We start from the raw sequence: 27,876 nt of genomic DNA, 5'->3' as shown, positions 1-27,876 counted from the left end.
GAACAAGCTGAGTCCAAACCAATTGTAAATTAAGATTACACACTAAATTTAGAATTTAAATGCCCAACCTGTGTGATCAACAGATTTTTGGGGGTAAGCTGAAAATAATAATTAGGTGGGAGGGTGTCATTTGTGTGTGTTTCTTTAGTTTTTTTACAGTGGAGTTTTTCTTCATTTCAACTTAAACTGGTAAGAAACAATGCTGTCAGTTTTTAAGCAAACCTAGAAGAAAAATCCCTATCCTAGGACAACATACCAGTAGTTTTGCTCAAGCTTTAGGTTGGCTTCTCTGAGACCTTCCAGAGAATGCTGCCAAATTATGATTTTAATTTAACAGAAAAAAATAGATTGTAACATTTAAGCAATTAATTTTAAATTAATATTATCCTTTAAATGTAATTATGATTAAATTTAGGGTTTCATCATGGCTATGATAACTTTTGCAGTGCAGTTCTTGATGTGCTACCCAGCTGAAAAGAGTTGCACCCTATAGTATAGGCAATCCAGGAATGCTTAGCATTGGATTTTTTAAAATTCATCTCGGATAAGTTTGTGAAAATATTTACAGGTGAAGTTAGATATAATTTAAATATTAATACTTTATTTGCATTTTTAAATACCATTTGAACTTTCTCTTTTGCCTTTCTGGTCTTTTTTATTTTTGGTCTGCTTGTTGTAGCAGTGAACAGGTCTGCGCTTTTTGTTACTGTGGGGAACGCAGCTCATTAGGACAAGGCGAGCTTAAACAATTCAGTCCAACTCCAGGGTTTATTGCTCCATGGAACAACCAGCCCTTAAATATCAATGAAACTGTTGACAGCAACGATACCATTGATGAGAGTATTCCAAGGCAGAACCCAGTCCTCCACAAAGCAAGAGGACAAAAAAAGTAAGCATTTCTATCTGTTACAAAATAAAACTATTTTATCTAATATTTTCTCCCAAAGCATAAATAATATTTTGAAGCAGCATGCGGTTTTGGTCTGCTTATCTGTTTGTTTAATAAAACAAATGTTAGATGTTAGCAAGGCATACATCCAAAGTTTTCTAAGTGGCAGCTGAAAATCAAAAGCAGAAGTTTCTTACAGAATATAGGAATACATTGGTTGACAGAAAGTGTAAAACAACAGAGTAGAAATGAACACACAAACACACCCACAAACCTGGAGCAAGAGTGGTTAGAAATGAGAGTGATAAGCCAAAGTGAAGCCGGATTTAGACCCAGAGGCTGTGATACTGCAGAATGAATCTTCAAATAAAATTGAGAAACATTCCTAGCACCGGACCATTTTGGGGTTATTCTTCTATAATCCTGGAAGGAGAAGCACAGCTGACACTGCAACTTTCTTTTTAATCCCATTTTGTTTTCTTCATTTTTGCATTTACTTAATATGATCTATGCCTCAGCAGCATTCTGTTGTAGCTGTTTTTTGAGTTTGAATGATGCACTTATGCATTAAAAAAATACTTAAAAAGAACTGATTAATCAAAGTTTTTGTAGTTTATGGGAAAGTGCAAAATTAATTTACTTGGAACAGCTAACCATCTCTGTCCCCAAGGAGGGTGATGCAATCATACTTCTAGTGCTATCCTGGCTAGTCTCCAAATTTAGCTACTAAAGGGGATTGTTCTTTGGAGTTTCCTTATTGGTGTGATTTCTGGGCTGGTGCCAGTCAGATAAAAGCATTGAAGTAAGAAATAAAACAAAAACTATGCAAAATAAGTATTTTGACTGATTTAAAATGGATCATTTAAAGGAGAGTCTAGATTACAATATTTTAACATATTGAAAATACTGTAACTTTTTATTTGAATATCTGTAATTTGTTTTCCCTTTTTTGATTCATTTTAAATATAGAAACTTTTAAAGTAAAAAAGCTAATAGAATAAATGTATTGAATATGCGTTCAGTTACATGTCAACAAATAAGTAACAGGTATTTGAAGAATCTCAAATGTTTTGAATGTAGAGGTGAAATTTACAATGATTTGAAATTTAATTAGGCATATTCCTGATCAGTATTAACAGTTTGTCACTCTTATGATGTTGCAGATTAAGGTACATTTTTGTTTTATATATATATGTAATTTGTGCTGAAGTATTTTCTAAAATTGAAATGCAAATTATTTATATCTAAATCACATGAAATGAGTCAATAATTAATTTTAGTGAAATAATATTTGCTATAGAAAATAATGGAGATTACCTTGACAGAACTAGAGAAGAACTATTATATATTAGAAGGATGGGAGATAAAACTCTATCTCACAAAGGTAAACAGGTATTTCTTAACTATATGGTGAAATTACAACAGAACTGAAAAAGTGACTTATAACTGTTTTTCACACTTAACAATAATTACAACTCATATTTATGATGATTGCAGTGTCCCAGGGTCATGTGATCATCTTTTGTTATTTTCTGATAAGCAAAATTCTGGAGGCAAGGTGCACCACCGAATAATTGTCCTGACAGAACAATTAATCAGTGGAAAAATTTGCCTCCAAAAGTTGTAAAAGCTCCAACACTGGAAGAGATTGGACAATCTCTTCAGATTCACTTAAATAACCATGTTGCTAATTTAACAATGGGATGATTCACTTAGCTATGGCAAGAAAAGTTGTAAAATGGGGCAAAATTCACTTAAAAATTGTCTTGCTTAGCAAAATAAATTTTCAGCTCAATTGTGGTCTACCTGTAGTTCTAATCTTCCTGTAGAATTGACTTCTTTTTTTGTGGGGAGGTCTGGTGTATTTATTGGGGTTGGCATCAATCTTGCAAATCCAATCTTGCAAATCCAATCCAAACTCCTTCCTCCTTATATCCCAATGAATCAGGAAAAACCTACCTGGATCATTTCTGAAAATTATCTTCTTAGAACTTAAGGAATGTTTCAGCCCTCTCTCCTTGTATATGGTGCTTGCATATTTCCTCAAGGTTATTGCCTTTATTCTCCACATCAGTAGTTAAAAGTCTTCATAAATTTATTATTAAATCATTATTATTAAACATTTTTTGCTTATGCAGTTGTTTCACAGAGATGACTCTATCTAGAAATGTTTATACAACTTTTGATAATCCAATTTAAACAACTTTGAATCTCATTTAAAATAGTGGTCTCTGATGTGTATTTGGGTTCTGGGTTTTCTCTTAAATTGGAATTCTTAACTTTATGTGGGCTTAGCTTTCTGCCACTATATAAGCAAAGCATTTTTAAGTATAGGGAATGTTTTTTTTTATTTCTCAACCACCTAACTCCCTCGGAAAGGGTCTCTGATCAACGTACAATACAGTCAATAAAATAAACTATTTAAATCAGAAAAATTTAGGATTAAAAATATATATATAATTGATTCAAATGAATAATCTGGCAAAGGTGGCTAACAACATGTTAAAGTAACAAAAACAGCCTTGGCAAAGAATAAAAAACCAAAAATGTCACCAAGGATAAACCCAACAAAATAATTGATGAGCTGGCAAAAGGCCATTTGACTTCAGGCCTTTTGCCAGCTCATCAACTGGAACACATGAAGGTCTTCAGTGAAAGACCTTTTATGAAAGGCCAGGATTGGGGCCAATATGATCTACAATAGTAGAGCCTTTTGGAAGGTGGGCTCTATGAAACAGATATGGATTTTAAAATCCCTGAAGCTATAGCTCGATTAGCATGGAAAAGTTGGGCATTTTCTTTTCCAAAAATGAAATAATTTGACAAATACAAAATATCTGGTATCTTCAAAGCCGGATATGTCTGAAAGATAGTCACTCTTTTTACTTCTTCTTTGCAAGCTAGTACAAATAAACTTGTGGAACAGGAGGAAAATCTGCAACCAAGACAATGGTCAGATAAATGTAACCTGAATCCAGGACATAACTATAACCCGAGAAAACATCTCAGACTTGACCCTTCCTAGTTCTCACAAATATAAAGGGAAGGAGGGAGAAAGAATATTTAGACTGGCAAGATTATATTATTGGAACCTTATACAAGTAGTTCTTGATTTAGAGCTGGTCACTTAGTGACCATTCAAGGTTATGCAGACCTCCACAAAATATTTATGATCCAATTTTGAAATTTCCACATCACTCTTCCTCTCCTGCAGTCATTTTGGGCACCTAGAAATTGACCCACATTTATGGCTGTTTGTAGTTTCCTGGAGTAACACGATCATAATTTACAGTGGTTTTGCTGCAAACTGGTCTTTACTTCTGATTTTAAAAAAATGGTGAACAATGAGTTTGCTTAGCAAGCACACTATTCACTTAATAACTGCTGCAAAAATGTTATAAAACTGGTCCAGTTACATAGTGGTCCACTTTATGATCATCATGGCTTATAATTCTAATAGCCAGGCTCAATTACAGTAATGTCGAGGACTATCTGTAATAAAACAAGTACCAACATTCTATACCATTGGCCATCATGTCCTTTTACGCCAACTGAGAGAGCTGGGGGTGGATGAAACAGTTTCGTGCTGGTTCATGTCTTCCTCCAATTCCGGTCCCAAGCGATGTTGATAGGGCACCAGTTCTTGGTCCCTGCTTTGTGGGATGCCAAGTCTTGGTATTTTCTCTGTTCCTTTTTAACATCTACATGAAACTACTGGGTGAGATCATCTGTCACCATGGGATGAGGAATCACAAGTACTCTAATGATACCCAGTTATATCTACATCCCAAGGGAAGGGAATTATGCTGTGGGCATTCTTTTGCAGTCCTTGTAGACTGTGGAGGCCTGGATGGAGAACAACAGACATCAATTGAACCTTAGTAAGATAGAATGAATGTAGGTGAGCCCCTCTGTATCCCGAAGTTTATCATCTCTGCTCTACACTACCCCAGAAAGACCCAGTTCGTAAGACCTGGGGGCCTCTTGGACTTACAGTTCCTGTTCAAAGAACGGCTGGCAGACATGCCTAGATGGGCCTTTGCTCAACTTCATATTGTGTGCCAATTACACTCTTTTATGGATATGATGATTCTCAGTTCAGTCACTCATGCCGTGGTCATCTCTCATCTTGCAACACGCTCTACATCCGTGATGGCAAATCTATGGCACGCATGCCAGAGGTGGCACACAGAGCCCTCTCTGTGGACATGTGCCGTTCGCCAGCTGCTCTTCTGGTTTCTGGTGCGAGCTGGTCTTTGCAGGCACCAGAGTGTTGGAAAACGGCCAAAAACCTGGCTGTTTTAAGGCCATTTTTCAGGCTGTTTTTTTGGGCTTGAAAATGGCCTGAAAACCGGCCTGAAAATGGTCCCCAAAAACGGGCCTGAAAATGGTCCCAAAAAATGGGCCTGAAAACGGTCCCAAAAATGCCCAAAAAACAGGGATGTGCACTCCAGCCAACTGGTCTTCATGTTTGTAGTGCTCCAGCGCACACGTGTGCACACACGTGCATGCACACATGTTCCCGTTTCAGCACTCGGTGCCGAAAAGGTCCCCCATCACTGCTCTACATGGAGCTACCCTTGAAAATTATCTGGAAGCTTCAGCTGGTGCAGAATGTGATTGTACAAGCTATACAGATAGTCCTCGACTTATGACCACAAGTGAGCCCAAAATTTCTGTTGTTAAATGAGTTTTGCCCCATTTTATGACCTTTTTTGCCACAATTGTTAAGTAACTCTGTCTTCCCCTTTGACTTTGTTTGTCAAAAGGTTACAAAAGTGATCATGCTGACTCCAGAACACTGCAATCGTCCCAAATATGAGTCAGACCCAATTATCTGAATTTTGATCACGTGTCCATGGGGCTCCTGCAATGGTGATAAGTCACATTTTTTCAGTGGTCTTGTGACTTCAAACAGTCACTAAATGAACTGTTATAAGTCAAGGACTACCCATATTGGGTGCCAGAAAATGGGCGCATATAACACCTTTTCTTGTAAGAATTGCATTGGGTACCAATGCTCCTGAGATAGGGCCAGATTACATAATGGAGTGATCTTCGCCCCCTTATATTGGCTGGTCCCACCTTGTCAGTCATGAAGATATGTTGCAGATTCCTTCAGAAAGCTACTTTTAAATTCTAAATTTTCAGCTTTTATATGCTGTTTTTATATTTTAGCATGTTACTGCATATCACCCAGAATCCCTTTCCGAGAGAAAAGAGAGGTTCAAAAACGTGATAAATAAATACTTCCATAACTTTGGTTTCCTAGTCTGGTCTACCTCAAAGAGTTGACAAGAACATGTTGAAAGAAAATGTCCCTTTCATTCTCTGTCAGTTTGTCATGCTGGTTTAACATTGAGAAGGCAAGCCATATAAAAAAAAACTGATTTCCCTTCAAGGCAGTTGCCCTTGAAGTTAGTTTGTGACCTAGGAGGATTTAATCGGTACCACTTCTCTGCCCAAATATGGGTTGGGGTCACGCTTTTTAGTTCTGGGGCTCTAAATTGTCTCTTATTCTATGTAAAATTGATTTCCACTAAGTGAAGTTATCATTTCATGCTGCCTGCTGTGCAGCAGAAATATAATTTAGTGTACCAAGGCATAGGAAAATACAGCGTTTATTTCTTTTCTGTCTCTTTATTCCATGCTGTTGCCCTTTTTCTTCCAGTCAAACCATCCTTTTAACAGGTACACAGAGGAGACTGTTTGTTCAGAATAAAGTTCAGCTCATTTATGAAGGACCAAGTAAATTACAAAAATTATAGCTCTCCCATGAATAAACCAATGCTGCATTTTTGGGGAGAAAAAAAACCAAGTTGGTATTTTACAATAAAGGAACATGTTAATTAGCAGTGCAATCATGCTTTAACCAAATGAATTGTTTAAATCATATATTATTTCTTTGTTGTCTAAAACATTTTACTGTTATATTAATGTGTAAAACACTTACTGTATGTGTCATCTTTAATTTTATAAATATTTCTTGTGCCCTATGCAGAGAACAGAATATAACAGCCTGTACCTGTATAAACATTGAAGCTACTCCTGATGATCAGGTAGTCAAAGTCTGGGATGAACTTAGAATGGTTGGCTTACCAGATGACATTGATGTCCAAGCCTTATTTGAACCAACAGGTATTCTTCACATATTCTTCACATATTCTTAACTGGACAACATTTAACTCATTCAAAACATTTTTATCTATTTCTGCCTTTTTTTGGGTAGGAGAGCAATTTCATTCTCTTTTAAAAGAAAATAATTATAATAATAGTATTTTGCTATAATTGTAGCCATATGATGTTTTAAGGATTGAATATGAGTACATGTTGCAATATCCAATTTATGATCCTAATGAAGCTTGTGAAATACAGGTAGTCCTTGACTTACAACTGTTTGTTTAATAAACATTCAAAGTTACAGCGGTACTGGAAAAAAAATGTGATATACAAGCAATCCTTGCACTTGGCAACTGTCATAATATCCCCATGGTCAGAATTCGGGCACTTGGCAATTGGGGTGTATTTACAAAGTTTGCAATATCCCATGGTCATGTGATCACAATTGGCAATCTTCCCAGCTGGTTTCTGACAAGCGGAGTCAGTGGGGGAAATCCAGATCCACTTAACAACTGAGCATTCTCTTAGCAACTGCAGCAATTTGCTTAACAACCGTGGCAAAAAAGATCATATAATCAGGTATGACTTTCTTAAGAACCACTGTGCTTACTGGTGGAAATTCTGGTCCCAGTTGTGGTCATAAGCTGAGGACCAACTATATTTAGGTAAAAGTTTCCATTTAAAATTTTAAACTGCCCCATTTAATCCATTGTAATGTTTCATTTGTGTTACAGTTTTTCTGGTATGTATGTATGTATGTATGTATGTATGTATGTATGTATGTATGTATGTATGTAAATATGTATGTATGTATGTAAATATTTTATCATTGGTCCAAGTTGGACTGGTCTAGGCTTTAAAAGGATCTTTTTAATCCTGCTACCTGTTTTAATAGAGCATGGTGGGCTGGAAGTCCAGAACTTTTAACGGGCATAAATTGAACTGAGTTTTGATCCCCAAGATTAACACAACCGATAAATGTTTACATGTTGAAATGTGAAGTTTATATCTAATGCCTTTAACAACAACTTCTTAGATTCAATATTAAATAGTGCAACATTTCACACTAATTAGGCAGAAGGAGCTTTGTTGTACCATAACTAGGGCCTTCTACTACATTATCCAGAAACATCTTCATGTCACATGATAGTAACACATATGTGTATGAATTCTTATGGATTTGCTGAGATCTCAGTTTACAGAAATTCTCATAAGACCCTAATATTAGATTCCAAATTTCATAGGATCAAGTTATGCTATTTGTCTTTTTGTTATACATTGGTGCTTTTTTCTAATCCCTTTGAAGCTGAAAGTTAGATATTACTTGGCAAAAAGGGGCCAAACTAATTGATTAATTTGCTAACATCATGTGTTAGGCTATTGTTGGGCTCATCACCGCTGTGCGGAATGGTCACTGGAAGTTTGCCAGACAGAAGAGCAGCTGCCAGCGAACGTGGACAAAGCTGTTGTCTCAGGGAGCACAAAAGTGAGTTTGAAAATAACTAAGGTTATATATTTTCTAGAAATATAGTAAAATCTAAATTCTGTGTCATAAATGCTGAAAACGTTATGGAATCCAGAGATGGCATTTGCAGGTTACTTCAAAATACATATGAAATATGTTTTTCAGTTATTTCTATGATGAAATCAATAAAAACAAAGTGGGAGGCGGTACATTTCACTGGCAAAATGTCAGCCTCCAGATAACTAAGTAATCAGTTTTTATCCCACTTCCCAGACTTGCAAACAAGGAGGATTTTTTTTTAAACAAGACCTTTAAGTGGTTTCTATATTTAAATTTACTGTAAAGATTTTGGCCCAGTAATCAATCAATTTTAAATACATTGATTTTAGGTATATGTGAACACAGTTGCAATAAATAGATTTATGTATTCTTTTAAATGTATAAATTACATTTAATACATATACATGATATTCTGGTAAGATAACATAAAGACTTTACTAAGGTTGGAGAAATTGGAGGGGATGAAATATCTTTTAAGAATAAATTTAAATGGTATACATGGTAACTTTATATTGGTAGTAATGAGAGGGACATTTTGTGAGTTCAGAACATAGAAAACACTATTTCCATAATATGCTTTTTAATCGACTTCAGGATTTTTTGCTTGGGGGGGATGTCTTTTGTTTTTTAATGCAATTATGGGATGCTGACTTAGTTTTCTGATATGGTTAGTGCCTCTTTTATAAATTATGTAAAAATGTAGCAAGGATTAGATGTGCCATGGAAGTGTTGAACATGCAGTATAAAATTTGGAAACGTTAAATGCTATTTAATGTTTATATTTTAAGGTAGGAAGAGAATTCGTGTCATATCACCTAATAGCAACATTTATTCTCTATTTGAGTTGCTTTTCTAGGCTATGGTTGGATTTTAGAGTGTTATTTTACATCTTTCTAAGAATTTAGATCCCTCCCCCGAATTATAAACCCCTCTGCATATTAATAGATATTCCATCCCATGAAAATGAAAATATGTTTTGCTGAATCCCCTTATTTGCATGTGAATAATAATCATTTGGATAAAACAGTAATGTTTTTCATATTTCATTCATATTTAATGGTAGCAAAAGAACTCTAGTTTATAGATAAGTAAGTAGTGGTATACATTATGCTTTCAGTATGTTTTCTTTAAGGAAAACATAATTTAACAAATATGGTCATGCCAGAACCAAAACACCTTTCCTATTTTGCATCCAACTACAGGCAGGCCTCGACTTAACAACCTTTTATTTAGCAATAATTTAAAGTTATTGGAAGGCACCAAAAAAAGTACTTTACAACCCGTCCTTGTGTTTATAATTTCACAGCATCCCTATGGCCATGTGATCAAAATTTGGGTGCTTGGCAACCAGCATGTATTTACGATGGTTACAGCATCCTGGATTCAATTGCAACCTTTCTAGATGGCTTCCAACATAGTCAGTGAAAGAAGCCTGATTCGCCTAATAATCACAATTCACTTACCAACTGCACTGATTTAGTTAATAACTGTGGCAAAAAAAGTCATAAAATTGTGTAGAAGCCATTTAACTGTCTTACTTAGCAATAGAAATTCTGGTCCCAATTGTTGTTGTAAGTCGAGGATTACCTATACACATCTGTTTAAAGAAAGCATACCCCCCTCTTTTTTTAAAGTCAGCTGCCCCACTGATGTTTTTAAAAGTTTAATTATACTAATGGTTATTGTTATCTATAAAATTTAAAATCTGTTTAAAATGTATCTAGTTTTCTTTGTCAGTGAATTGGCTAAATGTAACATCTGTAACCAGACTTTGGCATGGCAATCCTGCTGTTGCAAGTTCTTAAGGTTGCTACACTCGTTAGCAGTAAGCTATTGGGATCATTGGACAAAGCCCTTCTCTGTAGTGGCCCCCCTTTTGCGGGATACAGTTATACCCCTCCCCTGACATACTTATTCTTGCATTGTTGTACACTTCTGGGCTTACATATTGGAACAAATTGTATGTAAGATAAAGAGATAATCCATACTGTTCACATTCTTACCCCTTAATATTTTTTCCAGGAATAGATAATTATTTTTATTTTAACAAGGATATGCTCTCTTCAAGTAATAAGATTTAAAGATAATTTGTTCTTTAAAAATTAAATGGTGTTTACAAGTATAATGTATATGCTTTATTTCATAGGGTATTCAGGGAGGGGGGAGGGAAGGAAGGAAGGTCAATGGAAAATGGAAGTATGGTCATTGAGTTGAAAGTGTACGAAAGGTTTTTCTCCCAAACTGTTTTACATATTTATTTAAGGAAGTCATAATCTAACTGTAAAGGGCTTCACTCAGACCCCATTGGGACTACAGTGTCCGGTTATGGAGACCTTACTTAAACAAAAACATGGATAAGATTGAATGAGTTCAGAGACAGGCAATAGAAATCTTGGTGTAAGCTCTAAGAGACAAAACCTTCTCAGGAGAGATTGGAGAAACTTAATATGTACAGCCTGGAGGATAGAAGGAAAAGTGGGGACATGATTGAAACCTTCAACTATATTAAGAGTATGAATAAGGTTCTAGAAGTATTTTCAATATTAAGCAAAAATCAAGAACATGGAGACATAACCTCAACTGACAGATGGGAAGTTCAAAAGTAATGTTAAAAAATATTATTTCAGAGAAAGAGTAGTGCAGAGGTCCCCAATCCCCAGGCTGTGGCCTAGTAAAAGAAAAAATTGTATAATCAATTTATGGGACCTGCAACATTCCTGGCCTCCCCACTCTGGTGGGTCTGGTAGATGTGACCAGCAAGAGACTGTCCTTCAGATAACTTGGTCCCAAGCCAGGAAGGACTTTAAAGGTGACAATCAGAATCTTGAATTGCACCTGGAAGCAAATCAGCAACCAATGCAGCTCCTGCAGGAGAGGTGATACATGTGCACACTGACATCTGCACAAAATCATGCACAAACTGGAGCTTCCAAATGCTCTTCCTGGGCAGCCCCACCTGATCTTAGAGCAGGAATCACGAGTCCAGGAGAACCCCTAGATTATGCACATGTTTGGGGTAGTGCCACCCCATCTAAGACCAAAGGTGGCAATTCTCCCTGGGCCAAAGAACCTCAAACCCAGAGTCACTTGGTTTCATTTCAATCCGTTGCTTCACATCCAGCCCCTAACAGCCTGCAGGCATTGCAAGAGGGAAGACATGTATCGCTTAACTCACCACGGACTGAGACATACAATTGAGTATCATATTCTCTGTTAATATTCTGTATTAATATTAATGAATTATGTGTCTAAAACATACGTTTTCATAAATTTGGATTTTTAGTAGCTTATGTTCAGGTTTTCCAGCTGTACTAAACACAATAACAGCTTAAGCAGATTCTTAAAAAACTCTAATAGAGTTGAGAATGCTTCTTCTAAATACTGCAGTTCCAGGGAAGGTAGCACATAAGGGTTGTTTCCTCCCCCCCCCCCCGTTTTTCCCTTCTTCTGGAAATAAAGCTACCTGCAATTGCTTTTTTCTTGCCAAAGTACAGAGAACCAGGCGTTCTTTACTTTCTCATAATGTTCTTTCTTGGGTACTGCATCTCTGCCAATTTTAGTAGCTCAATAGATGGAACAAAACCCCACTTCTGATGTTTCAGAAATTCTGAGATCCTAAACATACAAGTTTTCTCTTTCACATGAAAAAAATATTAATCAACAAATAAAAACAGCTCCAAAATAAAAGCAGTGGCTAACCTCTCCTGCAACTATTGATAATTGAATTACAAGTTGAAATAACTAAGAACTGATGTATTTATTTCCCTGGAGGGAAAATTAAAAGAATTTGCGCTTGGCTTCATATGAGGGAACTTTCTGTTCATTATGTCAAATGCACAAGAACTTTATTTGAATAACCATTATACTCTTTGAGATTAGTTTTATTCTGAATAATTGAACTGCTGTAGATTAACTGAAAGCTTGCTTTAGTTGCAGTGAAGTCTGCCTTTAGGGTTTGCCAAATTATATTGCTATGAATGTCCTGGGATCTTCCATGTCTTAATATCCTTATTTTTACATTATTGTCCATGCATTCTGTCAGATTGCCTTTGAAGAAAGTCTTCAACAAGTGAAGAATGCCTCTATTTATGCTCTAAGTATTCATCATTGCACTCAAGATAAACCTCGCCTTTATTATCCCTACCTTAATTAAAAAGACAAAAATATTCCACAAAGAATTTGTCCTACACCGAAACACAGAACTATTCTAAGTTAAGCCTCCTTGAAATTCAACAGTAGCATTTCATCTTTTTTCAAGTGTTGAGTTGGCAGCGACATAACCCATAGACTAGTTGCCCAAGTTGCTGGAGATTTTTTAAGTTGTCCTCCATCTCCTCCTTGTGAAGGAAAGCACGGTAGGGGGCTAAGAACTTCATTCTTTGGTTTCCCCTCTTCATGCATTTCACTCTTGCCCTTTAACAGAACAAAGCCATCATGTGGAGGCGATGTCTCCTTTCTCCCCCAAAAGAGAAGAAAAAGGGTCAAACAGGTTAAAATGTGCAACACTTTCACATGTGGCTGTTCCTCATCCTGGGACCATGGAAGGCATGAGCAGCGATTATCCCTGTCTTGATAGAAAGGGACCTTGATATAGGTTGGAGGGAGTAGACAAATGGACAGGTACAGGGATTGGAAAGAGCTCTCTTTGGGGCTACCTTTGGAACTAAGGATATAGGAAGTGTGAGATGCAACACCTTTTCATAGAATCACATCAAAGGATGGATTGTTGTTGTTGTTAGTTGCAAAGTCGTGTCTAACTCACTGCAATCCCATGGACAACACTCCTTCAGGCCTTCCTGTCATTGGTCCATTGGTGTCCATTTAAGCTCACGCCGACTGCTTCAGTGACTCCATCCAGCCACCTTATTCTCTGTCGTCCCCTTCTTCTTTTGCCCTCCATCTTTCCCAGCATTAGGCTTTTCTCCAGTGAGTCCTTCCTTCTCATTAGGTGGCCAAAGCATTTGAGTTTCATCTTCAGGAACTGGCCTTCTAAAGAGCAGTCAGGGTTGATCTCCTCTAAAACCCCATGGACAGTACCAAAAAGATGGATATGGAAAAGCAGTTCTGCACTTGTGCTATTTTTGCTATTTTTACAATTGTAGCAAAAGATTGGAAATTTGATTGGAGGCAGGAGGTTGAGGAAGAATTCATATATCTTTCTTGGAAACTGAAGCTTCCCTTTAATATGCTGTCTGACCTCAGTAGACAATATGTAATTCTAAAGGTGCTGCATCTTTCATTCTTGTTCAGGCTTTTTGAGGCTGTTTGGGAGGTACAGTTCAGGAATATCTGGAAGTCCACAGATAATTAATTAAAATATAATCATTAAAAGTTAATAACTGTTATCTTGCTGGATGAAAAGTCTTCATTGTTATAGCCCTTGGTCTAATGAAAAATGATCTTCATGTCAACGTGAGCTTGCAATTGTCACTTTAGCAGCAATTCAACTGCAGGTAGTCCTAACAACTTCTTGTTCAGTGACCAGTTCAAATTACAGTGGCACTGAGCAAATGGTACTTATGACTGATCCTCAAAATTCTAGCCAGCACAGCACAGCTATAGTCACATAATCACATTCCAGATACTTAGCTATGGACTTACATTTACAATAGTTGTTGCCATTTATGTTCTTTCCTTCTGGCTTTTCACAAGGAAACCAATGGAAAATCCAGAGGGAAAGTCACAAGTCTCTAACCTCCCCACCCACCAGCTGCCTCTTACCTACCCACTGGCCTGCTTGTGAACTGCCTGGGACATGCCATTTCCTTCTGCCTTGTTCACTGACTTCGCTTGTTGGAAGCTGCAGGGAAGTTGCAAGGAGCTCTGTGCCTAATGACCTACAATCTCCATTTGATGATGGCAAGAGAGGGTACCTTGATTGCCTTTGCTAAGCAATACTCCTGTTAGCTGAAGACTACCTATATTATGTTTTTAAATTAGAATTGAATCATTTTAATATGGCTTTTCCTTAGAGTTTTTCAGAGTGCTCTGCCTTTTTGAGGTAGATACTGTGCTCATGCCAGCCACAATCCAATTTGAAAGAGTTTGGAAAATGACTTAAAGTACTGTTGTTTTCAATTTAGTGTTAAAATGTCAATAATCATTTTTTTTTCTTCCAGAACAAATTTGCAAATTACATCTAAGGTTGGGAGGTTTTTTTATTTTTGGATATTTCAGCTACCCAATGCTAGGAATTTAGCAGATGTTTTTCCCATTCAAAAATACTTGTTAAAACATTATGTGTGTATTTTAAACATGACTTGTTAATAAAGAAAATTAATACTTCATCTAGTTATTTAGTTTTTAGTACATTTCTATGACAATAAATAACGTTTACCTTGTAAATAACTTGGTCTGTAAGAATTCCAATATATACCAATATATATAAGCTATCTGTTTTGCCTTATAGTCTTTACAGTTCCTTTATGATGGAATCAAAATTGAGCACTGTTTTTATATTGGGGACCCAGTTAAGAAGGCATGGAATATATATGCATTAGATTGAATAATACATGAAATTAATTACCAGAATCTAGCTGGTTGTGTTCCTTCAGAAATTACATGATAAATAGTATTTCTGCTGTCAAGCTTATTCAGATTTTCACTTACTTTTTAATAAGTTACCCAGGCAATGAATGATGAAATATTTTACATGACAAATTTATCATTGCAATCTTTGGAACATTTTTATTATTCCATATATTTGCTAGCTTGTTTTAGAGGTACCAGCAATAGGGAATGCTTTCATTGCAAAGCTTTCTTGTTGTATATACCGAGAAATATGTTCCTTTTTAGCAACCCTCTTTTTCCCCTCTACTGAAATGCTGCCCCTTGGTTTCCCATAAAAGCATCAAAAGAAAATCCTGTTAGAAATATTCCATATCAATGCACTCTTGGCAGTGAAGCAGGGTAGCAAAGAAAGGCTTGTAAGAACTTCCGTTGGTTCTTCAGTGATGTGGAAAAAGACCCTTTCTTGAACTCTACATTTGTATGTCTGTTCTAGAATGGAAGAAGAGAGGCTGTCCCTACAAAGAACTTTCAAAGAGGGTTTTGATGCTGAGTAAAATAAAATAAGATAAAAAATTGAATACTTCGCTTTGAGCCTAAATGCTCAAAGAAAAGAAAGAATGGTGAAGTTGGCAAAAATGCACAAAAATATAGATGCAAAAACCTACAAGCCTGTTAAAGGTTCATAGAATAATCTGTATTCCAGGTGAATTCCACTGTAATCTTTTATATACTATCAAAGCTGTTTTGTGAATTCCTAGAATTAATATATTATGATAGAACTTTTACATATTTATTTTCATTAATTGATAAGGAAACATTTAAATACAGACTTGGATTTAGATGAGAACACAAATGTAACAGAATTGATAAAGCCGGGTTTCCCTTCTTTAGACCTCTGAAAAAACTCCTGCTCCTCTCCAAACTCTCTGAAGAGAAAGGCTTATCTGATTAATATATTGATTTCTATTAGAATTTTTAATGAAGTGGACCTAATATATCTTGACTTTGCCTAAGCAGTTTGTAGAGCACTCTATGATATTTTGATGTGAATACCCAAGTATGACCCCTTCTGGTTTGAAAATATATTCAGAGAGCACTTACCAGTAGTTTCATATTAAACTGGAAAGACATTGCAGAGGGATGCCTTGTACCTCAATCCTGAGCCTGAGCAGATTCATGAAGTTTCAAATTGGATGCTTATAAATTTGCAGAAAACTCAGTGAGTTAGCTAATATTCTATCAGAAACAAAGCTAAAAACATTCTTGTTGAATTAGAGAAGCCCGTTAAAAATAATTAAATGAGGCTTAGCAGAGAAATGCAGATTTATTCTCTATTTTACACACACACACACACACACAAACACACACACAAACACACACACACACACACACACGATGGAGGATTCTTGGCTCAGTAATGGGTATCAAGATACTGAGATGGGACACATATAAATTATTATAAAATTATTCCATTTTAATGCTTAGTTTTATTGATTAAATTGTACTGCCCACAGCCCCTCTCTGAGTCAGATGGATGGGGGAAAAGTGTGTGAAAAACAAACAAACAAACCAAGGAAAAGTGGATCTTGGAATTATAGTAAATCACAACCTAAATATAAGTCAAAACTGCGAAGCGAATGTTAAATCTGCATTTTTCAAATTCATCAATAAAAGGATACTTTTCAAATAACGGAAAGAGGACATTTTATTTTATTCTGTGTTACTGAAACATGATATATTAGGTGTCAAATTCAAGGCATTTCAATTTAAGAAGAATTAAGAGGAACTAAGAACTGGTGCAAAGAAGAGCAGCAATAAGGTTGACAGTGGAATTGGAAACAAAATCTTACCTGGAAAGACTGAAAATGCTAGGTGGGATTTCCCTCGAAACAATTCAGCTAATGGTAGTTAGGCTATGATTGGACCTCGTTAGAGCTTGAAAGATTGTCACTCAGAAAATGATAATAAGGTATCTTCTTTATAATTTTAAACTACAACCACAAAATAATGACCTTAAGTTATAAGAATGCAGATTCCAGATGAATGCTAGAAACATTTCCTAACAATAAGAGTGATTAGTGACAGTGGAACCAATTACAGAAGAAATTGGTGAGCTTCTCTTCTCTGGATATATTCATGCAAGAAGATGAACTAAAACAGTTGTGTCACATCCATCACCACAGCAACCAATCACATCTTTCTTGCTTTCCTTTAAAAGAAGCTCGGGTAGCTGCAGTGCTATATTTGTTGTTTAGGTGAGACTTTGTGGGCAGTTTAGACATGGACTTACTAAAGGTAGGTCATTTTAAATAATTGATTTCATATAAATACATGTCTTGCTTCATTTAGAAAATTGTAAATTATGAATTAAAATGTGCCCAGGTAATTTTAATGGTAAGAGGTGCAATTTGGATATTTTAAAAACAAATATTTAAAGAATGTCAAGGATGTATCTATTTTGCCTCCTGATATTAGGCAGTGAATGACATATATTACAATTTGTTTTATTAATTTGCAAATATGAATCAACAGCTGTGGAAAGTTATAAGCTATAAAATTGGCTATGCAAGAAAGTGCACTGTACACTGAAGTAAATATTGAGGGAAACTAATTTTCTTTAATTACTTATAGTTACAAATAGTTATTAATATAAATACAACAATAATGGGTAAAATAGCTTGAAGAAGGAAGTTTACTTGAATGCTTGCAAACAATTGAAAATAAAATGAAATTCTAATTCCACTACTTTATACACATAGTATTATAGCAAATTGTTTAATAATATGCAAAGGGAATAGAAGTAACCTTAGTTTCAATACTGTTTCTAAGTAATAAGCTTATTTCAGTGTTATAATTGTAAAGGAACTTCTGTAATAAATGGCTTGGCAGAAGTTTTTTTAACATATTTCTTTATGGAATCCTTGTTCTGAAAAATAACTTTTCAAGAAATTGAAAAAACAACAGGTGAAAGGTACAGCAGGGTTTGAATGGTTGAATTGTAAATAGATTAGGCAATGGCAATAAACTTTTCCCCATTGTTTTCTGTCCAAAATCCATTAGAACATCTTATATTTCCATTTTGCCTAAAATAAATTAGATTACCTCTAGTGAAGGAACTATAATTAGTTAAGTGTAATTGAGTTGGATTCAACTCTTGTGACTATATGAAAAAATTTCATGATACTTAATAATACTTCTTCAAAATTCTGTTCGGTAATCTTGTTGATTCTGTTCATCCATCCAATATTTTTCCTTTCTCCTTCCCTCAAGTTTATCAAAAATGAGAAATTTTCTAATCCATCAATTATTCTTATTATCTGTCTAAAATATATTTTTTGGTTACTCAGTGGAGATCAACTTGTTATTGTTATATGGTTGAGGTTGGGCTACAATTTAATATTCAGAGTAATAATCTGCAAAGTCATAATTCAAAGTAATTTTTTCTTCTTCTTTTTCAGTGTCTACTTTTAAAAACTGCACATTACCATTAGAGCATTGCTTTAATTATTTTTATCTTTGTTGTGATTGAAATATGCTTATCCTTTATGATCTTGTCTACATTTGTTATTGCCTTCCTCCCGAGGATTACTCTTCTTTATCATCCATTTTTATTTATTAAACCTAAGAAAACAAAATTGCTTACGACTGTCACTTCCTCACCATCAACTGTTAAGTTCACTGACATGCTGGCTGACATTATCTCTGCCTTCTTAATATTTAACTATAACCATTATTTTTCATTTCCCATTTTAATTTACAAATTAAAATGTTCTTCTGAGTTGCCTTAATCTTCTGATAATAAAGTGGTGTTTGCATATCTCAAATTGTTAATATTTCAGCCTCCAAAGCTTCATCACTTTGAGTCCTGCTGTTAAGCAAATGGTATTTCCTGAAGAAGTAAAATGCATTTAAGGACAATGTGCATCCCTATTTCACACCTTTCCTCTTTTGAATGAAGTTGTTTCTCCAAATGACTTCTTTCAGTAGCTTTTGGTTCTTTGCAAAAGTTCCTCAGATGAATAATCAGTATTCTGGTATATTCATTAGCCGTTTATGCGTTAAACATTCAGGTATAATCTTCACTGCCAAGTGAAGCAAAGTCATGAGGTAGTAGTCAGCAAAGCAAAGGTAAACCCATTTCTTTTATTTTGCTATCTGAATTTGTGTTTCTAATCTTTTCTCAAACCTGGCTATTCATTTGGCACTTTTCTCTTCAGGTAGAACTCTGTTTTTCTTTTATATGTGACCCTAAATAAAATATGGAAGAATTAGTACAGTGGTTCTGTCATTTACCAATTCACTTGTGTTGGTGTTCTTCCATATATACACCATTTTTATATCTCTAGGCTATACAATCTTACTCCATACAATATTCTTCTTTTATAACTTATTTCAGCAGCACCTGTCATATCAGTCAGTTCCTGAATATATTCTCTCTCTCTCAAGATGTTTCTTGTCATTCTACAATTCAGTTTGCAAAAGATTTATGTACAATATTTCATAAGCTTCTAGGATCAATGCAGGTTTTGCAAAATTAAGGAATAGATGTCTTTGTATACTTTATCAGAAGAAGACGACAAGTAATCAGATGAAGGAAATAACCAGGCTGAGGCCGAGGGAGGGCACATCAATTTGAAATCCCTTGGTGCCCGCAGGTCCAGCCTACTTACAGTCAGTCTTCCTCCGAATTCCAGAAATCCAGGCAGAGACTTAGCAATCATTTTTCTAATGTCCTCTCCATGTTCTTTTGGAATTTCTCTAAATCTTAACCAAATTATTTCCCCCCAAGTTCCAATAATAACAAATTGTCAAACTCCTTCTATCTTTTCCCATTTATAATTTCTGTTTTACTTTCCAAAACTGTAATTTGTTGTAAGTATGCAGTCTCTTGCCCTACAGATTTTCCAAACTTTCCAAACTACTTTTAAAATATTTTTTTCACCTCTGAAAATCCTTCTTCCATGTCTTAATTGTTGCATTCATCTTTTTATCAGATTATTCAAACCATTTCCGCAATAAATCTGATAAAATACCCTTATCAATAAGTTATTCTAGTGAACTCCTGGGTCCTTCTCCCAGTTTGGTAATTTTTCTTGTGGTTGCCATGGTGAGGATGTGAAAAAATGTCAGTTACTATGTGAGAATAAAAGGCACGGTTCTTTTAGTTCCAGTTGGCTCTCTTTGGTCACAATCAGACTGCCTAACTCATATTATTGCAGCCTCATTTTGTAAAATCCATAATGATTGTCCTTATACATAAACCAGTCACCTTCCCACAGAGTCTGGTCTGTTAGTTTAATTACATTTACTATTTTCAAAGACACTTTCATCAAAGAAAAAAATTATTTCTACTTTTTAAGAAAAAAACCAGTCCTTTTCCACCTGATATTTATAATAATATGATATGATATGTAATATCTATAACATAATAAAGACATGTCAGAGAGTCATTACATGAAAAGCAAAAAGAACAAAATGCTTGAGAGGCAGATGAAATTGAGATGGAAGCCAAGGTCTGCATTTCAGCATAAGATGGTCAAAATCCCATTTTCTTTATTTTATTTGGATCTGCATTAACATTGGCAGCTCATTTATTTTATCTGCTACAAAAATGTCAAACTTCTTGAGTTCTGCATGCTAATTCAATCTATTTTGTTCACATTTTTAATTGGACAATTCAGAGATGTAATAATGCGATCTCTCTTCATCATAGGCCCTAGGATTAAAATGCTGACTACTGTTATAGGTATTGTATATGGAATTTGGCATTCTATGTCTAAAATAATTAAGAAACATAGCCTTTAGAGGCAACCTATTGTGCTCCTCTCAGTCTTTCCCATGAACATAAACATAGGTGCTTTAATTTGAATATTATATCAAATACCTTTTATATGGGATTTATTTCCTCCCAGTATTCAAAGGTTTCTTTTTGATCTTTCAAAACCTAGGAAAAACAGCTGCTTAACAATGAATTACTAACTAATGCTTCTCTTTGTTGGTTTTTAAATTGAACTGAGAGTTATAGTGTCAAAGGTTCCCTTCATTTGATATTCAGGATTTGCATTATGTATATCCTGATGAGATGTATATGTCTTCTTGAAGGTTTTTCCCAAATGTCCCACAAAATTCACTAAATTAGCTCCCACACATAGAATATCTTCTATAAAAAAGATTTCCTGGCATGAATATTTTATCTTTTTCAGTACCAAGAAAACACCATTCTTTTCTTAGGCATTAAGTTTCTTCTAGTTTTAATTTTGAGAATTAAGAACCATAAAGTAAGTCTGACAGATATTACATATTTTGCTTTAATACTATATGTTTTATTCTTTTAATTTTTATGATTCATCTTGTAAATTGCTATTGGGAGGATTGAAAGCATAATGCATCAATTATTAAAAATATAAAAATTAAATGTCACATTATTTACACATTGTTACATAATTGTCTATGTGAAAGGTTAATACCATGAAACCAGGAACTTTTAATAAAAATTAGCATTTGATAAAATGAACTGAATTTTATAAGAACATAAAAAGACATTTGTTGGATATTCCAATACTCTGAGAATCATCTACAGTAGTTCCCTATTAAAATCATTTCAATTGATGGCTATCATCACACTTCCAGACACCAAATTTCAGAGATTTTCTATCCATTAAGAAAAAAAAAAAAAACATTGTACTTAATTTTCTTAATCACTGAAATTGGCAGAACAGGGACTTTCTGGTTGATTTCTATCCCTCACCTCACCCGATTCTAAGTTGTTATATTTGTTTTGAATGTGGAGCTTCAGATTGATTTTTTTCTCCCTTCCAGTTCAACAAACAAGTTTTCAAGTAGAACCCATTCCCCACCAGCACTATATGCTTGCTTGCTTCAAGTGTTTGTGTTTGAACTTGATTTTGCCACAGTTTAGTTTTGTTATAATAATAGAACACTTTAGATCGCTGATCTGTTCCATTGTACTAAATATCTCCAATATATCCACTGGTTTAATAATACATTAATATGGTGTAATTGTATTTCATCATGTTGAAAGAGTGGCCCTGCTTATCTTTTTGTTCCAGAGCTCAATGAAAAATATGTGTTATGAACATTAAAACCTGAAACGCTATTAGATTGTCTATTTTCATTTGATTATGCCCATGTTATTGTTCTCTGCCGAGGGTTTGCTTCATCCTTATTTTCATTTTGACAGCTATCAACGTTATAAATTAGATGTCTATTTAAAAACTTCTATTAGCTATGATCTACCTACCTACCTACCCACCCTACCCCCTCTCTGAATCTTATGCTGTTTACAGTTTTACAGTTGCATAGGAAAATATTATACTGTTAAATGATGTGCACGTAACAGAAAATGTTTTTTTATAAAAACTTCTCAACTTATGACTCCAATTGAGCCCACAAGTCATGGCGGTTGTTAAATGGGTCATTACATGACCAACCTAATTTTATGACAATTTTTTTTGCAGCAGTCTTTAAGTGAATGCAGTGATTGAAAAGTGAATGCTGCAGTTGTTAAATGAACACCGCAGTTCTGAAATGAATCTATTGTTTGCAATGGGCTTTTTTTGCCCATTAAACATCAATTTCTGGCAAAACACATCAAAAATCATGTTCATATGACTATAGGGCACTGCAAATGTCCATAAATGTGGACCAGTTGCTGAGCACCAAAATGCCACCACATGACCATGGTGTGGGGGGAGTAGTTGCCAGAATTTCAAATCTGGGTCATAAGTACTTTATTTTCGGACTGTTGTAACTTTGAATACTTGTTAAGTGACCATTCATTAAATGAGGACTACCTAAAGAGTTGTTGTTTTTTTAATTTAAAAACCAGATATTCACAGAATAGTTAATGCATGGAACATTCTTAATGCAGTTTATTCTTTTATACATCAGAAAACTGAAATATATAGAAGCAAACTAAATTACACATCATAATGTTTTAAATATATTTAATATGCTGAAAGTGTATTGGAGGAGCATTTATATTAAAGGGCCTTAAAGAAATCTCAAAATTTCTTTTGAACCATTAGTGAATATCACATGGTATCGGTAGCAAAAAGTGATAAATAACAAGAAGTGTAAATTTATCCCTATTAATGGGTAAAAATCTTGGAAGAAAATAATCCTTTGATAGATTTAACAACATAATTGAGCAGTGTTCTCTGTATAAAGCATTTAAAAATTGGTCATGTATGATTTCTACCATTGAATAATCTGTATTACAAGAGAAAGAACTATTAGATTGGAAAGTAAAATTAACTTAATGCAAAATTAAGAAACAGATGGTAAAACATTAATATAGCTTGCTTTATTTCTGGATTAAAGATAATATAAGGCAAACTATAACAACATTTACTTAATTTAGGTAATTGTTACAACTTCTGTTCATATAATGTTCTTCAGGATTTTTATAAAACATTTTGCCAAATAGTAGCATAAGATTAATCTTATTGATTGTTCAAAGCACAGAGATCTATTGAAACATTTAAATTTCTATATTGTCAAATAAAGGAAATCAATAGAACTAAAAGACAGTGGAAAGTGGTTATGGAGAAAGAAAGGAAACATTTTTTTTCTTCTGTACTCATTTAGTAAGTGCTTGTGAAATAATATACTGTAAAAAATGTAAAACATATTCGACAAATGTAATCAAATTGAGCAATCCAAAAGGAAAAAACAGGTTATTCTAGTACAGCTTTTGTTGGTGTAGAAAATAAGCTGCTACTTTTTCATGAGCTATTAATTTTCTACTAAATGAGTTCTATATAAACAGCAATAAAAGTTTATGATACATCTGGGGAATCTTATTTAAAGGTAGAATCTTAAAGTTGTCTTCGGAAAATTGGGAAAGCGGCACAAATGAACAATTCAGTAGAAAGAAAACAAAAGTTTTCTTGTAGTTCGGCGGGAGGGGCTACAACAGAGTTTAGTCACAGGCTGATTGATCGAGAGACTGAGGGATTTTTCTTAAGTATCCTCCTTTCCCTCTCGGCTCCCAGTTTCCCTCAGTCTTTGGTCCAAACATTAGCTGTGGCTCCAGCGAGGTATGATTAAAATATTGATTTGATTAATTGGATATCCTAAATTTGATTAAAATAGACTGTGGCCAAAAGAGTGTTTCAGTCTCATGGAGAAAGAGCGGGGGGCTTGCCTCCTACCCTGCGGCCAGTCAGTAAACTGCCGCTCCTTCTGAGTTCAGCAGCAGCAGTTTCTCAAGTTACAGTCTATGCAACTCAAGCACAGCCTCTAGCAACTTAAGATTTTACTGCTCGGCCGATCTTCTTTCAGCGCTGCCACTGGAGCTTCGCGTGGCTTCAAAGAGCTGCCGTGGCCTGATTTACTATCGGAGGCTGCGCCTGTTTAAATTAGCTGAACAGCGTGGCACGGCCCATGGAGGCTGGAGGACTGCGAATCCGGGCGCAGGAGTCTCAAGGACTCGGCTCGTTGTGAGGCTAATCCCTCAGAGCCAATTTTCAGAGCCCTACGATCGCCCGTTTCACCACCTATAAGGCGTGGCGGCCATTTTTGGTGCAATCTCGTGGGCGGCGGCTATTTGCCGCAATACCAGCAGTGGCCTGTTTCGGGGCTGCGGATCGGGGCCCGCAGGCGACAGGATTCGCTCAGTGTCTGCAGCGTGGCCATGGATTGAGGCCAGCAGACAATCGCAGTCCATCCGATAGACACGTGAGTGAGGCATGGACTCCACAGTTCCAGAACCACAGACCCAAGGAGATCTAGCGAAGGAGAGCCAGGGCAGACTTAGGTCCAGGGCAGCAGCCTCCAGGCCTACAGCCGATCAGTGCCCTTCCAGAGCAGCCGCTAGAGATGAATCAAGAAGACAAAAAGCCCTGGAAAAACAGGTGGCTAGGGCAGAAAGGCTGGTGCAGGCAACTAGGCCTGAATCCCCCAGCAGATCTAGATCTCTGATTGGGCCTCATTCTCAAACCTCTGGATCACCCCCTAGGGGCTTCAGTCCTTCCTCTCCCTCTATTTCCCCTGCACGGCCACGCAGGAGGGTGGCTTCTCCTTCTCCCTCCATCTCACCTAGAACCTATAGAGAAAGGGTGGAGGACCCGGGAGAAGGAGTATCTCGGGACTCCCTACTGACAGCCCAACTGGCCCCCCAAGGGCCTCCATCACGGGGCCCTTCTGAGGAGGATTTAGAGGATTTAGAACAGTTGCCTGATAGCATCAAGAGACTCATCTCTGCAGCTATATCTAGGGGTATTTCCTCGGGCCTAGCCCAGAGGGACAGTTCTTCCCAAGGGGTGCCCAGACCACCGGCAGTTTCCAGGCGGAGGTCCCCCTCTTCTTCCAGAGGACATGATAATCCTAGGCCTTCTTCCCCTTTAGTGGTCAGTGAGAGTTCCATCTTGGGGGAGGTCACACGCCCAGACTTGGAGTTTTCAGAGGATGAGGATTCTGCTACCCCAGAGGCCCCAGCATTTCTGGGGCTTTTTCCTCCCCCCGCTTTCAAACCTATGTTACACAAGGCCAAAAAGACTACTTAGATTGGCACGGGAGCTCCACCAGTCTCCCAGCACAGGGATCCCAACTTGGCCATGCTTATAAATCCCAACACGAATAAAGAGAAGGTCCTACCCCCTCCCCTTTTCCTGGAAGTGGTACAGAATCAGTGGTCGAGATCTTCCTTGCCCAATCCTGGAAGCAATGATAAGCATTATTACAATATGGAGCAGGCATTTTCCCAGGCTCTGCAACTTCCCACAGTAGATGCCCCGGTCGCTCTTTTGGCTAATGCATCCACAGTAGTCTTGGGTGACGTGGCCGACAAGCTGAAGCCAGAGGACAAGCGTGCAGAGCTTACCCTTCGCAAGAACTTCAACGCTTCTGCCTCAGATATTAAGGTGGCCGCGGCAGCATCCTATTTCAACTGCATAATGGTCATGTGGCTCCGGCAACTACAGGACCGCATCCCGATGCAAGATGAGCCTCTTCACCAAGACCTCACTAAGATCATTTCAGCTACCCAGTTCTCAGCGGACGCCATCCTGGATTCCATTAAATTTGCGTCCAGAGCTCTATCCACTTCTGTGACAGCGAGGAGACTCCTGTGGCTCGGCAATTGGCAAATAGACAACAAGTCCAAATGGAACCTGGTGGCGGCCTCCTTCACAGGCCCTACCCTTTCTGGGAGCTTCCCTGGATCCCATCCTTGTGGAAAACAAGGATAAAAAGAAGGTCCTACCTTCAAATTCTAAGAAGCCGGACAACCGTCTGTCTTCCTACCGTAGGCCTTCATCTTTCAGGCCACCTGACAAGGACTACTGCCAACAGCGGTACACCCCCTACAGGTATAATAGACAAGAGTCAGCGGCCGTTCTACCAAGATAGGAATAGGTTTCAAGGTCAATCCAAACCCCCCTTTCGCGAAGGGGGCAGCTGTTCCTTCCGCAGGGGGAAATGACTCCAACCTGAGTCAACCCATAGGCGGCCACCTTGCATCCTTTGCGGACCAATGGGATCAGATAACACCAGGTGCCTGGGTCAGGTCGACGGTCAGGGAGGGTCTCCGTCTGGAGTTCCTCTCCCCTCCCCCGATGCTCTTCAGGACCTTCCCCCCTCCAAGGACCCAGAAATGCACTGCCTAATGCTTCTGGCAGTCCAGCATCTGCTGGACATTCAGGCGGTCGAGCCGGTTCCTCCAGAGGAGTTTGGGCAAGGCGTATACTCGAATTTCTTTGTCGTCCCAAAATGTTCCGGGGGGAATGGAGAGCGATCCTAGACTTGAAGTGCCTGAATTTATTCCTGGCCTACCAGCGCTTCAAGATGTCCTCTCTCAAATCCATATTACTGGGGATCAGACAGGGGGACTTCATGGCATCAATAGACTTAACAGAGGCATACTTACACATTCTGATTTGGCCAGCCCACCGCAAATTCCTCCGTTTTTCCCACGGGGGTCATCATTTTCAGTACAGGGCACTCCCATTTGACCTGGCCTCTCCCCCCCACCTGTTCACGAAAGTCCTGGCAGTGATGGCGGCTCACCTGCGCTCCCTGCCGGTGAGACTCCATTGTTACCTCGACGATGTGTTCGTCCTAGCCCACAGGCAGGCAAATCTGGATCTGCAGATCACCATCCGGACGCTACAGTCCCTAGGGTTTTCCATAAACTTCCCCAAAAGCCACCTTTCTCCATCGACAAAAATCCTACACTTAGGCACAGTGATAGACTCGAGATCAGGTCTTTCACCAGAACGTCTGACAAGTCTGCAAACCTTGGCATGGCACATCCGTGCAAGTCGGTCAGCTTCCATCCTGGCCTTGGCACAATTACTGGGCAAGATGGTGTCATGCATAGGGATCGTCCTGTGGACCCGCCTACACTCCAGAACACTTCAGTGGATGCTCATTCCATTCCAACGACAGCGGATGAGCATTTCTCTGCGTTCCATTCATCTACCACCGGGCCGCTTGTCTCTGAGGTGGTGGTTGTCTCCGTCCTTGAACCGTGGCGCCGAATCTGGGAACCAGACTGCATTTCCCTCACGATGGATGCCAGCCTCTTCAACTGGGAAGCGGTGATGGAAACCAGCCTGGCGCAGGGACGATGGTCAAAGTCCGACCTTCGCCACAACATCAATTGGCTGGAGCTGAAGACGGCCCGCCTGCCCCTTCTTCATTTTCGAGACTCGATAGGCAATCGACATGTCCTCCTCCTGACAGACAATGTGGCGGCAAAGGCTCACATAAATCATCAAGGGGGGACTCATTCCAAAAGCCTGTGGCAAGAAGCTCGGAAGCTCGGCTTATGGGTGGAAAGGAGCTTGGCGTCCATCACGTTGGAGCA

General features: G+C 37.3%; 1 protein-coding gene across 14 annotated transcripts in view; it reads left to right on the top strand.

Annotated features, from left to right (window-relative positions):
* The window catches only part of KMT2C (lysine methyltransferase 2C), a 167,606-nt gene that overhangs the window by 55,570 nt on the left and 84,160 nt on the right, over window positions 1–27,876 (top strand). For 10 of the 14 annotated variants that reach the window (XM_087712468.1, XM_087712460.1, XM_087712459.1 and 7 more), the window contains exons 4-6: window positions 680–889; window positions 6,891–7,027; window positions 8,386–8,495. In XM_087712468.1, coding sequence (XP_087568594.1) covers window positions 680–889; window positions 6,891–7,027; window positions 8,386–8,495 — 457 coding nt within the window. Of the gene's footprint in view, window positions 1–679; window positions 890–6,890; window positions 7,028–8,385; window positions 8,496–27,876 lie in introns of those variants that run through there. The other 4 variants (XM_087712464.1, XM_087712466.1, XM_014076031.2 and 1 more) reach the window with 4 other exon arrangements.

This window comes from Thamnophis sirtalis, unplaced genomic scaffold (genome assembly GCF_051295495.1).
Source record: "Thamnophis sirtalis isolate CommonGarterSnake01/CBP01778 unplaced genomic scaffold, rThaSir2_p1.2 scaffold_4, whole genome shotgun sequence".
Taxonomy (NCBI): domain Eukaryota; kingdom Metazoa; phylum Chordata; class Lepidosauria; order Squamata; family Natricidae; genus Thamnophis; species Thamnophis sirtalis.
This window is presented reverse-complemented; position numbering and strand designations above follow the sequence as displayed.